Source organism: Eucyclogobius newberryi, unplaced genomic scaffold, assembly GCF_026437365.1.
Source record: "Eucyclogobius newberryi isolate DKJ021-1_F unplaced genomic scaffold, fEucNew1.0.hap1 SCAF_18, whole genome shotgun sequence".
Classification (NCBI taxonomy): Eukaryota; Metazoa; Chordata; class Actinopteri; order Gobiiformes; family Gobiidae; genus Eucyclogobius; species Eucyclogobius newberryi.
Genome location: NW_027315812.1, coordinates 17,073,223 through 17,086,112, shown reverse-complemented (window position 1 = coordinate 17,086,112; position 12,890 = coordinate 17,073,223). Strand labels below are relative to the sequence as shown.

Here is a 12,890-nt window from a genome sequence, read left to right as displayed (position 1 = left end):
TTTCAATAATGACATGGTTTTTTATAGCAAAGACAAAGAAAAAAAGAAGAACAAACCTGTCAGTGGTGTTCTGCAGACAATGGAGTAATGTGTTGAACAAAAACGTGAGCTCTCTCTGGAGCCTCTGACTGACTTGAGTGTTCAGCTCTTCCTCTTCTCGTGGGTTCTGGCTCTCTGCCCCGAGGAGCAGATGAAGGAGGCACGCTGTATCCTGCAAGATTGTACACACACAGTAGTACCGATTTATTTTTCATTGCATTTGCTTATTTAGATTTAAACGAGTGGTGAACACATCATTATAACAAGATTAGAAGGGTGAAATTAAATATTTAAAATGTATAGCCATATAGTGTGCTTTGTTAGAATACTGAGGAATTAGCATTTTTCCACACATCAACAATGACAATTTTTATTTAAGCCACACACAGAGATGGGTAATGCGAGTGTGGAGACAGATGTTCCTTAAACAGCTCAGTAATTACAGAGAAGTCAGAGCATCTCACCACTACCAGGCATTCAGTCGAGTCTGTCTAAGCTGCCAGGGGAGGCCTTACTGTTTACACACACATTAATGAGAAAGCTAAGGTGAGACTGATTACACTCGACAAGTAGATCTCCCCACCTAAAGTGTGTTGATTTCTCTCCTATGACAAAACAATGAACAAACCATTAAAATATTGCAGCATCGATTTCTTTAACAATGAGAAAGAATTGGCCTCTGTTTTGGTGTGGAAAATGTTCAACCAAATAATCTTGGTGGGGAGGCACATTAAAGAGGCTGCGTAGTTTTAACTTTTTTATAGATCTATATTCATTGACTGAAACTTTGACTCTACACTAGGACTGCTCCTTTAAGCCAGTTCATTTAATTTTGAGTAAAACTAGTCCGAGTTGCCTCTGAAGCAAAGAAAATTATTTTTAGAATTGGCCAAGCTCTCTCTCTCTCTCTCTCTCTCTCGCTTTCTCTCTAAAGAACCTTGAAAAATGGAAGATTATTCTATATTTCAGTCTAAGCCAAAGGATTGAAACTATTAAAATTAGTGTTTTACCCAGATTTCTATATATATTCCAACCTCAAGATTTATATGGGGGGAGAAAAAAAAAACATTTCCAATTTAAGACCCTACACCTACCAAAAGAAAAAGGTGTTAGGGCCAACCCTGTCTGAAAAAAATACTTTATTTCAGCTCAAATCAGAGTGTTGCTGTACTGCTGTGATCCACACACGAGGCACAATGGAAAAAATTTAATGTTGTCCCTTACTGGCAGACGACAAACAGCTGAGTTACTTGAGAATCCCTGGGTTAAATCAATGCTTACGAATGAAAAAGCTAATCAAACCATATAAATTAAACAAAGATGTTAAAATCTTAAACTGGTTGGCTTCTGACCACAGGCAGAAGGCAACCAATCTACTAAATATATTAAAATCAAATGGGAAAAGAAGATCATTTAGTTTTGACGGACGAGGAGTGGGAAAATGTATTTACTTCACAATGGAGGACCACAAAATCACCCGTTTGGACTTGTGGTTGCCAGGAGGCAAACCATTATCATGTGTTCTGGGACTATCCTGTTGCATAAAAATATTGGCCAGAAATTAACAAGGCAATGCAAACTATTTCAACACCACCATCCCACTCAGTTTCAGAACGATGTATTTGGGCCTCAAAAAAAACTATGTTTTCAAACTATACATAGAGCTTTTAATGTGTTGTATACTTTGAAAATGCCAGTAAACACAATAAAGAAAGGCAATACCTGGTTAAGTAACAGCTCCAGAATCCAACGGAGGTCCCGGTCTTCTTGCTCTGACATAGATCCTGGTTTAGCCTGCTTGAAATAATCATTCAGGAATTCAACAATGGCCACCAGTAACTTCTCATCCTCCACACAGGCTGGGTGAACCTGGAGAAACCTACACAAAACCATGTCATTATTTTTGTGTCAATAAAGCAGTTTTACAAATTGCTTTGCCTTTTACTATCAAACTCAGAAAAAGCCTCGTACCTGGTCATAGCTGCGTGCCAGCTTAAACAGTGCATCGTTTCTCTACAGCAGTGGGTGAGAGCATGAGGCAGGGCCAGTTTGTCCATGAGTAAATAGAGTCTGAGGCGAGACAGGGCAGAGAAGACAGAGCTGTGCCCAGCCGCAGTGGCTATGGCCTGGACACAGTCTCTCAGAGCAGTGGGGTAGTGCATGGCCCGCAGAAGCTCCACCTGGGACACACACAGCTTCAAGTCTGTATGAAATCTAGGACAAAGAAGATTGCGAAAGCTGGTGAGAAATCACAGTTACACTAATTACACATTTTTATTTTATAACAAAACATAATTTCAAAATAGACTAGTGTACGTGCAAATAAGAGGTAGGTGACTGGACATCTGAAAATATTTATAGTACCAAACATAATCCACAGATGTGCTTGAAAAGACTGACTCTGCAAGTCTCAATACTACACAGTAGATTGTTGCCTACCAACGGTAAATTTTATATAAAATTTTTGTGCAAAATAATTATAATTATCTTGACTAAAGCGCTAATCTGTTTTGTTTGGGGAAAAAATGTGTTGTAGCTGGACTGATCCATTGATGTGGCGCTTTAAGCATCCTAAATGTAATAAAGCGGGATAAACCAATTTGAGAGACAATCTCATCCTTTTGAATTAGGTCACATTAGCACAAATTGAGACGGATGAAACTAGAGCAAAAAAGGCTTTGAAACAATATGTTCAGTCTTATTCTCCCCACTTCATAAGTTACGATGCAATGATAAGTGATTCATCTTGTTCATCAAAACTAAATAAAAAATGTCTAATTTTCAAAACATAACATTCTTACTGATCGCCTTCTCCTGACTCATGGGGTCTCTCAAAGAGGCCCTCTATCCCAGAATGCCATGCAGTGTTCCAGGCCACCTGCAGGGCATGACGTGCAGGAAGCAGATTCCAGAGCTTAGAGGATGGAGGCAGGACGCAGCAGTACGGGCTGACGGCATGATGTGTAGCTGACTGGAACGGGATGTTGTACCTGGGAGAGATAATATAAATATAGATAACGTAGCAAAAAACAACTGATACAGACAAACATACGATTCTAGTTACCTGCGTGTTACTGTAAGTGGTAGAGAGAAGGAGGAAACTCTGACATCTTTACTTGGTTCATCAGACCTAAAGAAATATTGCAAAAATGTTAAAAAGTACACTTTAACAGATGATTATGTTACTAGCAACTCACCACATTTCAAAACTGGCAATGTCATCAAACAGCAATAAACATATCAAAACAGTCACATCACTGCTGTTGCCTTTGTTTTCCTTCAATATCAGAGATGCTATGAAAAAACAACAGCTAATTATTAAAGAAAAGACATCATAAAGTCTACAAAAGACAAGTACAAAGCTTTTCATTACTCATTCTAATGAATTCATACGCCTAACACTGGTAACGGCAATGCAATCTAACAGTCGCAGAAGCAAATTTCATCATCTGCCAGTTTTGAGCGCTGACATTGTTAAGCTCTGTCTATCAACTGCTGACTTGTTATCTTCTTCAGAGAACTTGCCCAGAGCATGAGAGCACGTGTGGAGATGTTGTCTAATGAGATGCCATTTGAATGTACCTCTGAGCAGCGTGAGGAGCAGAGCGCTGCGCTGGGCCAGGCCGTGTCTCATGGAGGGATCAGCAAACACCAGCTTCCTCAGAATACGCACACAGGGCTCCAGCAGGCCGTCCAGGCTCTGGGGACATCAGCAACACAATCGCATGGCAGTCAAACCTACTTATTCACACTGTGACTCTTTACTGATGGGTTCAAAATAAATTCAAATGAGGGGAATATGCAGGCTGAGGCAGACAACACATATTTAACCTGGGGGCAGCCATGCACACACACTTGTTATCTGAAATGTGTTAGCGTCGCAACTGTCATTCTCAATGTGTTTTTCTTCCATCCTGATATAGACAGACATGCAGGACTATTAAGCCTGTTAGTATTTCAGATTCAAAGTGTTAGGACGAGCAGCAGAGTGCAGTACCTACAGGGCAAACATCACTGCTGACCAGAGCCTGTCTGACACTATTAATATAGACCATTTCATCGTTCTGCAATGTGCGCTTCAGTGAGTCTCCTCTATAGCCACTGGCAGCACATGCTCGCATATGTAAAAACTGCCATGAAGAGTCTATAAGTGCCTTTACATGCTGATTTCAAATTATCCCCATACATGCAGGGAATGGTAATGAGAACATAAAGCATCAAGTACACTTAACTAGGGCTTACCGCGTTTCCACACACACACTCCATGATGAAAGAAAGGACTTTGTCACTTATACCAAGACTCTTGACCACTGGATGCATAGTTGTATCTATACAAATACAAAAGTGTTGTTTATCTTTTTAATATAATAATGAATTACCTTTCAAATCTGTATAGTTAATTGTTCTAGTGCATGTAATTCTTAGACTAGATTAGAGCTTATCCGTCCTGACCTTGAAGAACCACAGACAGTTGTTCAGCAGCTGACCTCTTCAGTGAGATATCTACCGTTTCTGAGGCCAGGATACAAAAGAGCTTCTCCACTGACTCCACCTGGATCACATCACAACCATCAATGTGTGTGTGTTACACCATGTTGTTTGATTTACATGCAATACCTTTAGGAGAGACTTGCTGCTGGAGTCAAGAGCAATGTCCACAGGGATTTTCAGGCAAAAGAGATTAGGGAGCGAGGAGAGGAGCAACTGGTCTAGCTCTGGTCTGTCAGTTTGAGCCCCGTCTGCACTGGTCAGGTGTGGAAGAATCTGGTTTACTGCAGCTATTCTCACACTGTCGAAAGAGCAAAGACACAGCACATGGACAACAATGGGTAAATTACAGGCTGTTATAAAATCTCAAGTTTTAAAAGTTCAATTTTCAGAGGGATACTACTTTCGCTTTGTGCCGACACTTTGGTAGTGTGTCCATCAAAAGTACATTTTCAATCCATCAAAGAGTTGACTTACAATATTTGATACTCGCTAGTCGCTACCAAACTTGTCAAACTGACTTCACAAGATGCCAGAGAAGTATACACATTATCGACTGACTTTATAACAGCAAACATGGACACAACTAATAATGCTCAGAGCGCTCACAGGACCAAACGCAAACAGACAGAGAGACCAGGGAACTCACGAGGGCTGTTTAGTGAAAAGCAGTCGGAGCGCTGCCTTTAACTTGGCAGAGCTTGAAAACATGTTGTCTCTCGCCGCGTCGGACATGTCACTTATCAGCAGGACACAGTTTCCCAGCGACTCCTCAGTGTTGGCGTACCCCTGTCACACACACACACACACACACACACATACACACACTCTATCAAACAAAGATGGGTCCAATGGGGAATTCCGGCTAAGCAGCACAACAGTAAATAAAATATGCATTGCTTTGATTACGGGTGGTTTCATTTCATCTCTTGTTGACATGGCAGGCCCATCTCCGAATGGCCTCCTTGAATTAAATCACACTTGACAGTCTAGTCGAATTCTCATGTTTATTCATAAAGAATTTCCAGGCTTTCAGCTGCCTGAAACTGAACAATTAATAAAAGCCTGTTGTTTCCTCCCAAAAGCAGCCAATATAACACAATATATGTAAATTAGACAATAACTAAATTTTTCTCACTGGCAGCTAAATATGCAGCCTTTGTGTTCCAGTAATGCTAAAATTGCAGTTTTGATCATATTTTGTTTTGATACAAGGAAACGCTTGCCGCCACATCTGCCTTCTTTATAAATATAATGTAATAGATTTTGAATAAGAGGTTTATGAAGTGTGGTACCAGCACAATACCACTGTCATAGTCAAGAAGTACAGTACCTGTAATATAGGCATGATCGGGTAAAGTGCCTCATTCAATCTGTCCCACAGTGATGCTGCCATCATCAATTGTCCCTTGAGCAAGAAGAGAAGGATATCCTTGGCAGCAGTGTGCACCTATACATCACGGGAAAAGTGCTGAGTTAACACATAACTGCAGAAGATAAAAACGTTTAATACAAGCTACTTTAAGGGTTGTACAATAAAATGTCTAATAATTTATAAAACAAGTAGTCTTTAGAGAGGTTAATGGTGTCTTAAAATCTACAAATGCTTTTCATGGTGCGATTCATTGTTGATTGGATGTCTTTGCTTTGACCCTGACCGAGAGCACAGCCTTAAAGATGTGAGGGTTGGGTCAGTTAAACTCTGCATCAGCTTTCATCAAACTGTGTTCTGGTGCCTCTTCAGGTATTGGCTGTATTCAGTATCCTTTTAGGTTGCATTTCAACTGAACTCCCCATACCAGTTTGCCCTGAATTGGTCATAATTTAATCACCACCAGTGACTGCCAAAGATATGGTAATACCAGCTTTTATATAGGCAGACGATTTGATTTGAGTGGGAAAGAAGCAAAGAATCCCCCTTGTCTAAATAAAAAACACTTCCATACTTGCAGGCCTGGAAGAAAAGTGTACCGTAAATTGCACAAGATGGTTTGGAAACTACTTCTCTAAAAAATAAATAGCAGGCTCAATGGTCTCAAAATGAGTTCTTGCGGAAGAATACAAACCAACCCACCTTTTGTGCCGAGTCCTGCAGTCCAAAAGCACAGATTTCATACAGCACTTTAAAGTGGAGAAGAAAGCATACTCCGCTGCTTGTGCCTGGCTCCAGTCGTGACACATTCTGGATGCCAAGGCAGTCCTAGGATGTGATCACACAAAGCACCTCATAAATTATCACTTGCCTTTCACTGGCACATGCATACTTAAATCCTCATTCACATTAAATGTAGCCATATACCTTTACCAGGGGTTGATAAAAGGATATTTAAAAAAGAAATAGATGGGCTGCCCGATTTTAAATGTCACATTGAATTTTTATCATTCAAAGGTCAAAGAAATACGAGCTATTCATCTTGATCTGTCTTATTTGTGCACGTGCCTCTTAACAAAGACCTCCCCTTCATAGAAACATTAAGTTGTCTGAAACATTTTAGCCTTGAACTATGTTATAAAAGAAGGCTTGCTCCGACCTTGACCAGATTTAAGACGCAGGCGTATGTCTCCGCCTTGAAGGATTGGAGTGGATGGGACAGCAGCTTGAGAAGAAGTTTCTGGCTCTCAGTTTGAAGGAGCGGGCTGGGCTGATCAAACTTCCACCTTACAGCACATATATGGTTACATGAGCTTCGAGATGGAGTGAAATTAAACATAGTGCACAATTTCTTACAGGTAAGAACAAATTTGAACACATTCTTTTATTATTGGCAGGTGCTGGTGAAATGGAAGCCCTTCTATTGCTTGATCTGCCAATTCCAGCAACTCAAGCCAGTTCTTATCCCCCTGCACACAAACACAATAGCAGGAAAATTAGAATATCAAATTTGACAGATATAATATTTTTTTTGTAGAGCCATGGAAAGAATGTAATATACTGCTGTGATGCTGTCGTGTATTCAAACCTCAGCTTGTGCCTCCTTGACAAAATTGCATGTTGAATCCATCCAAAGAGTCGCACGGGTCACCATTCTGTAGAGGTCAAAGTGGTCTGAATTCACCTGCTCCAAATATGCTACTGCCGTCTCTTGAATGCCTGGTAATACACTTCCTAATGATGGGTCCAAGCATAGATGAAAAATCGCTGTTGCTGTGTTTTCTGGGAGATTTTCTGAAGCCTGTTTAAAAAAAAAAGAAACATTAAGAATAAAAAGCAGATCAAAATGCGATATAGTCAAATGCTCACGAACCTTCTCAGGAGGCAGAATGGTTTGTAGGAGTTTGATGGTAAATATGGCTGTTCCAGTATAGGCCATTTTGTGATGAATCTGTACATTTTGGGGTATTTCCTCTGAATAATTGTGATGGTAGTTCAGGATGTCTCCCAGCAGCTCCATGGATGCTTGCAGCTTTTCCTTCTAAAAAACAAACAAACATAGGCCCAAATCCTCGCTAACACAAGACAAGAGTGTGTGAGTGTGTGTGTGTGTGTGTGTGTGTTGTGTGTGTGTGTACATCTCCTGCACATTCAAACACACCAAGTCTTTCTGCCGCACAAATACTGGCAGCGAGTCAAGAATAAAATTGTTCGTTCCAGGGGTTAGGAATTGAATGTAATCAGATTTCAGGGTTATTTTGGGACGAGATACAAATCCACCCCATCACAGTATGAATAAATTGGAGCAATCTATTCTAAGCCACTTTGTTGTGAGAGGAGAATTTAAAACAATTCGGAGAAATCGCCAGCAGGGGGCAGTAGAAGCTCTATAGATAGTCCAGACTTGACATGAGGAGTTAAACCAATCCCTTAGGAAAAAACCTCGAGGTCTGGCTCACAAAAGCTGCTCTCCACATAAAGATGACAAAACAGTTCTCAGGCTGCAAGGCTCTGGGCATGTATTAAACAGCAGAGGGCCACAGGGGCACAGGCTTGACAAGTGTAGAAGTCCCTTAACACAAGAGCGTAGTCTTTTAACAGAAGGTGAGGATAATAAATGTGTTTGTATAGCGGATGAAAAACACTGATGATTTAGCCTGCATAAATCTAAAGGCGGCAGGAAACATGAATATTTGAGACTTTGAAACCACCGTGAAGCTTTTGTAACCTTATATAACTCGTTGAGCTCAACCATAGCCATACCACTCTCCTCAACAGTGGCGGACCATATGCCTGTCTGGCAAATTGTCTAGTGACCAACCAAAATCACTTTTTCCAGTAAAGTGCATCCATTCATCTACATAAGCTCCTGTCATGAATTGTGTTTGGACTTGCCAGCTCTAGCCCCACCAGACTGCCATCGTCCCAGACCAGCTCCAAAACACTGTCCCCGAGCAGGAGGACGGCTTCAGACAGCAGCTCCAGCGCACGGTGAAACACATGTGAACTCTCTGAGGAGGGACACACAGCAAGATCAAACCGCTGATACAAGATCTGGACAGACATTGCAGAAAAAATGTAAAATGCCCCTGCCTGTTTTTAGCAGAGAAACAGAGTGTTGTATGGCGGCCACACTGAACTGTGCCAGTGTGAGCTGCTGTAACTGCAGCTCCAGGCCATCTTCAACACAAAGATCAGGCAACTCCAAATGCGCCACAGGCGACTGGGGCGTCTGCCGAGGGGCCTGGACTGCCACGGCACCTCTGTGAGCGCTGCCACTGCACAAAATAGAAAATAGATCAAAATAAAACAGAACAAGGACACAAGCTGAATTTTATATTGACGTAAAATGTGTAATTCAAAAATCTGAATCACTTGCTCTGCACTGAACTTGTAATAAAACATTTTCTCAGGACATAGCTTGCATGCAACTGAGATGGTTATTACATTAGTTGATCATTTCTTTAATGTATTATTTGATTAACTGAAGAAGCTGTTATATACTGTCTGTATTAAAATATACACCAAGTAAACATTTGCTACATTTTGGTCAGCACCACGTGCATTTTGGTCAGCAACGTGCAAATCTAAACCCTATGTCATTTGACAGTAAGTAAGAGAGTGGTAGGCCTTAGGTAATACTTTGTGTGCAAGTTAGATAATCCAAGATATAAGAGCTCAGACATAGTTCAGTGTAATGGTCAACACTTGAGAGCTGAATCTTCATAAATGATCCAAAAAAAAACAGAAGAAAGAAAAAGATAACACTATCCGCAGTAGTTTATACCTGTTGGGTGTCGCATCTCCATCCTGGCCATCTCCTCTCGCTCTCTGTCCGGGACGTCCCACCACAGAGGGCCTGGGGGACTGCGCTGCTGCTGCTGGGGATGAGGTCTGCGAGTGCTGGCTCCCCCTCACCTCAAGGGAGAAGGAGGAGTTTTGGGACACTGGATCTGAATTTGTGAAGAAAATAGTGTCAACTTGATAAATTTGTCATGTGTTTGATATTATTAGTACATTTAGTTGACCTTGTTTGGTAGAATAAAAGCTTGGGTCCAGGTGAAAGCGCAGTCTCCTCCTCAACCCCACACACAGTTGTCGCAGACAGGACAAGGCCTGGAAGTAGAGGTAGTTCTTCTCACCTTTACTTGAACCCAGACTCAAAAGGCTCAGTAAAATCTGAAACAAAAGCAATTTAGGTTTATGTAATTTAATACTTTCTTGCAACTTTTAACAAAATCAAATTGTCAAGAATAATTTAATTATTGATACAGTAATTCATCTTGTGTGTTAACTTGTCATCTACTTAAATCAAATGTCAGTGCCTTTTGCTTGAATTTAGTCAAATAGCTCAACTTATTAAAATGAGGAACAAGCAAAGCCTATAAGACAATAAAATAATTTGAACATGGTATAAAATCAAATTCTCTAGGGCCAAGACTCCCCTGAGTGGGACTTCCTTGGTTAAATAAAGGTTAATAAACACTAAATAAATAAGGTTGTTTTTTTACAATATGCTAATATCTTTCTAAGTCACCTCACCAGCAACAATCAATGGGCAATAAATAATTGCACCAATGTCTGAACATTCATTGCCATGACATGTTATTGATTCCTCAAGTCAGTGTTCTAAATAGCACTGCCAAGAGTAAAGCTAATAAACTTAATGCATTGTTAAGAATTTATACCAAAGTAGTAAATAGCAAAATGAAGAAATCTAAATTCAACATTATGTAGCCTGTACTATTGTTATTAAAAAGAACTGCAATCACAACTGAACCTGTGTTTCTAGTGCCTTAACCTGCATATTCATGGGTTTCAAATGCTTGATTCTTGATTTGAGGACCTTTCTCTGTTGAAAAGATTAGTAATTTATTAAATGTATTAATGTATTTATTAACCTTTAATTAACTCTTTATCTCTTTTTTTAAAAGGTGACCTGGGTGAAAGTGAAGATATAATATTTTGATTTGAAGTGCGTGGACCATTCAAATAAGGAAACAATCCTTATGCCTGAAATCCATGAATAGAGGACGTATAATAGTTTCCTCATTCACTATATATGGACAGTCCATGCCTTATGTTAAGCTCAGAATCTCCAGAAGGCTCACTGAGCTGCAGAGGCTGCACTAGCACAGATTCATCATTTAAACTGTCAACCCAAATGTGAGACTTATGTGAGGCTCATTCTGCTTTCCCAATGCTTTTAGTCATCAAGAATAAATCAGCATTACAATTGTTATCAGCAAAAGCCATATTTGATTTGATCATGTCAAGCTCGCATTTGGAGCCACAGATTGGTCATGTTTTTGAAAGGTAAAATCTAAATCTTACATACGGTTCCTTTAATAGGATAAACGCACCCCAAACTTCCCAAACCACTGGACCTCAAAGGTACATTTCTCAGTCATTGTGTGATCATTAATAGAATTATCAAACATCTCTTTTACAGAATAAATTAGTAGATCCCATTCTTAGCTGTGCATTTCAGCACAAATTACTCATGGCTTTTCAGGATTTTAGTACCTTCACAATGCCAGGGCGCTGCAAGAAGACCTCCGAGGGAAAATCTAGCATAATGACATCTCGCAAGAGTTCACATGTAGTCCGGACTAAGTTGGGGTTGCTGCTTCTTAATGAACTGTTTCAGAAATACAGTGAGGTCAATTTAAAAAAGCAAAAAAAGAAATATACCTTATAAATTACCTCTCATTTGATGACAGTATATGTCGGTCTGTGTTTGTCAGGGTAATCCATGGAAACACCGAAAACTTCAGACATTTCACAATCTCCCGCACTATGCATGAACATGTAAATAGTTTAAGACGTACTTGAAAGTATTTTATGGTTCGTATAAAATAAAAAGCACTGTACTTCTTATCTTGCGAGATGGTAAATCGTGCAGACTTGGTACTCCCTTGTGGAAATAGCCTGTGTGGGGTGAAGCCTCGTCGGTTTCAGGCACATCGGGGGCTGTAAAGCACAAAGCGTAAAGTTAGATGAACCAAAACTCCACAATCCTTTCCGCATTATTTAGCCTTTTCACTCCAGTACCTGTTGCAGTGATTGTCTGAGTCTTGCTTGAATACACAATGGTGTGACTAGGCAGCAGCTCTGGAAGATGAAACAGCTGGTCCAGAGCTCCATCGATGACAGCTCGCAGTCTGGGCTCCACTTTTGGAGACAGTTGAGTGAGGAAGTCCACAGCCCCAACGTCTCTCAGCATCTGGGCGGCACTAGGATGCTTTGAGGAAAATTAATATTTAAAATTCACATTAAACACCTAGAAAGCATATAAAAACCAAATTATAGATATTAGAACCTTGGATATTGTTGTGATTAATTCAAGGGCATCTTCTTGCATTGGCACCTCAGGGAAATTGAACCACTCCAACAGGTAAACGAAAAGCATCTTCTCCTGCACTATGTCAGCCACAGAAATTAGAGAATGGTCCAACTTACAAATGATGTTCTTTAAAGCCCGGACTCTTATTTCCACTAAAGAATGACCTGCAACACAATATAAACAGTCCCGTGATGAGGCACTAAAAAGTTTACAAGCACACAGCAATTTAGCAATGTTTTTAATGAAAATGTAAGCGAACTTAAACATTCCATGACCGTCAAATACAACGAAATCAAAACATCCATTAGTAAAACAATAATGTATGACAGAGGTTAGCACAAACACGGCTATGGTAACTTTCTGTAGCATTCTGGTAAAAACTTAGCAGAGACGCGACAATCTGAGATATTTAAGAAGCTAGCTAATAGAGCCACCTCACCCATTTTCTTTATAAGAGACGATAACTCCATTTCCAGCGTGTTTAATAGCTGTAGATAGTTAGAAAAGACAGTTTATTCAGCGGAACTCCTCCAGACATGTCATCAAATGATTTTAACGTCCGCGCCAACGTCACTGCACTTCCTGTTGAACCAGCGACGCATTCACGGAAAACACGTTTGTCGGTAATTTCTCCATTTGCTTTAC

At 40.3% G+C, this 12,890-nt stretch overlaps 1 protein-coding gene across 2 annotated transcripts in view; it reads right to left on the bottom strand.

The window, feature by feature from the left end:
- Nucleotides 1-12,824, bottom strand: part of rttn (rotatin) — a 29,888-nt gene extending 17,064 nt beyond the window's left edge. For both annotated transcript variants that reach the window (XM_072450719.1, XM_072450720.1), the window contains exons 1-27: nucleotides 12,685-12,824; nucleotides 12,222-12,409; nucleotides 11,954-12,143; nucleotides 11,774-11,872; nucleotides 11,606-11,696; nucleotides 11,426-11,540; nucleotides 9,928-10,078; nucleotides 9,687-9,852; nucleotides 8,993-9,177; nucleotides 8,795-8,910; nucleotides 7,773-7,940; nucleotides 7,488-7,700; nucleotides 7,256-7,368; nucleotides 7,059-7,185; nucleotides 6,602-6,727; nucleotides 5,861-5,977; nucleotides 5,177-5,316; nucleotides 4,657-4,828; nucleotides 4,492-4,591; nucleotides 4,282-4,367; nucleotides 3,622-3,739; nucleotides 3,237-3,333; nucleotides 3,104-3,169; nucleotides 2,841-3,029; nucleotides 2,011-2,253; nucleotides 1,762-1,918; nucleotides 57-211 (exon numbers count right to left, since the gene is read on the bottom strand). In XM_072450719.1, the coding sequence (XP_072306820.1) occupies nucleotides 57-211; nucleotides 1,762-1,918; nucleotides 2,011-2,253; nucleotides 2,841-3,029; nucleotides 3,104-3,169; nucleotides 3,237-3,333; nucleotides 3,622-3,739; nucleotides 4,282-4,367; nucleotides 4,492-4,591; nucleotides 4,657-4,828; nucleotides 5,177-5,316; nucleotides 5,861-5,977; nucleotides 6,602-6,727; nucleotides 7,059-7,185; nucleotides 7,256-7,368; nucleotides 7,488-7,700; nucleotides 7,773-7,940; nucleotides 8,795-8,910; nucleotides 8,993-9,177; nucleotides 9,687-9,852; nucleotides 9,928-10,078; nucleotides 11,426-11,540; nucleotides 11,606-11,696; nucleotides 11,774-11,872; nucleotides 11,954-12,143; nucleotides 12,222-12,409; nucleotides 12,685-12,715 (3,719 nt within the window). In that variant the 5' untranslated portion in view covers nucleotides 12,716-12,824. The remainder of the gene's footprint in view (nucleotides 1-56; nucleotides 212-1,761; nucleotides 1,919-2,010; nucleotides 2,254-2,840; nucleotides 3,030-3,103; nucleotides 3,170-3,236; nucleotides 3,334-3,621; nucleotides 3,740-4,281; nucleotides 4,368-4,491; nucleotides 4,592-4,656; nucleotides 4,829-5,176; nucleotides 5,317-5,860; nucleotides 5,978-6,601; nucleotides 6,728-7,058; nucleotides 7,186-7,255; nucleotides 7,369-7,487; nucleotides 7,701-7,772; nucleotides 7,941-8,794; nucleotides 8,911-8,992; nucleotides 9,178-9,686; nucleotides 9,853-9,927; nucleotides 10,079-11,425; nucleotides 11,541-11,605; nucleotides 11,697-11,773; nucleotides 11,873-11,953; nucleotides 12,144-12,221; nucleotides 12,410-12,684) is intronic.
- Nucleotides 12,825-12,890: the final 66 nt, after the last annotated feature.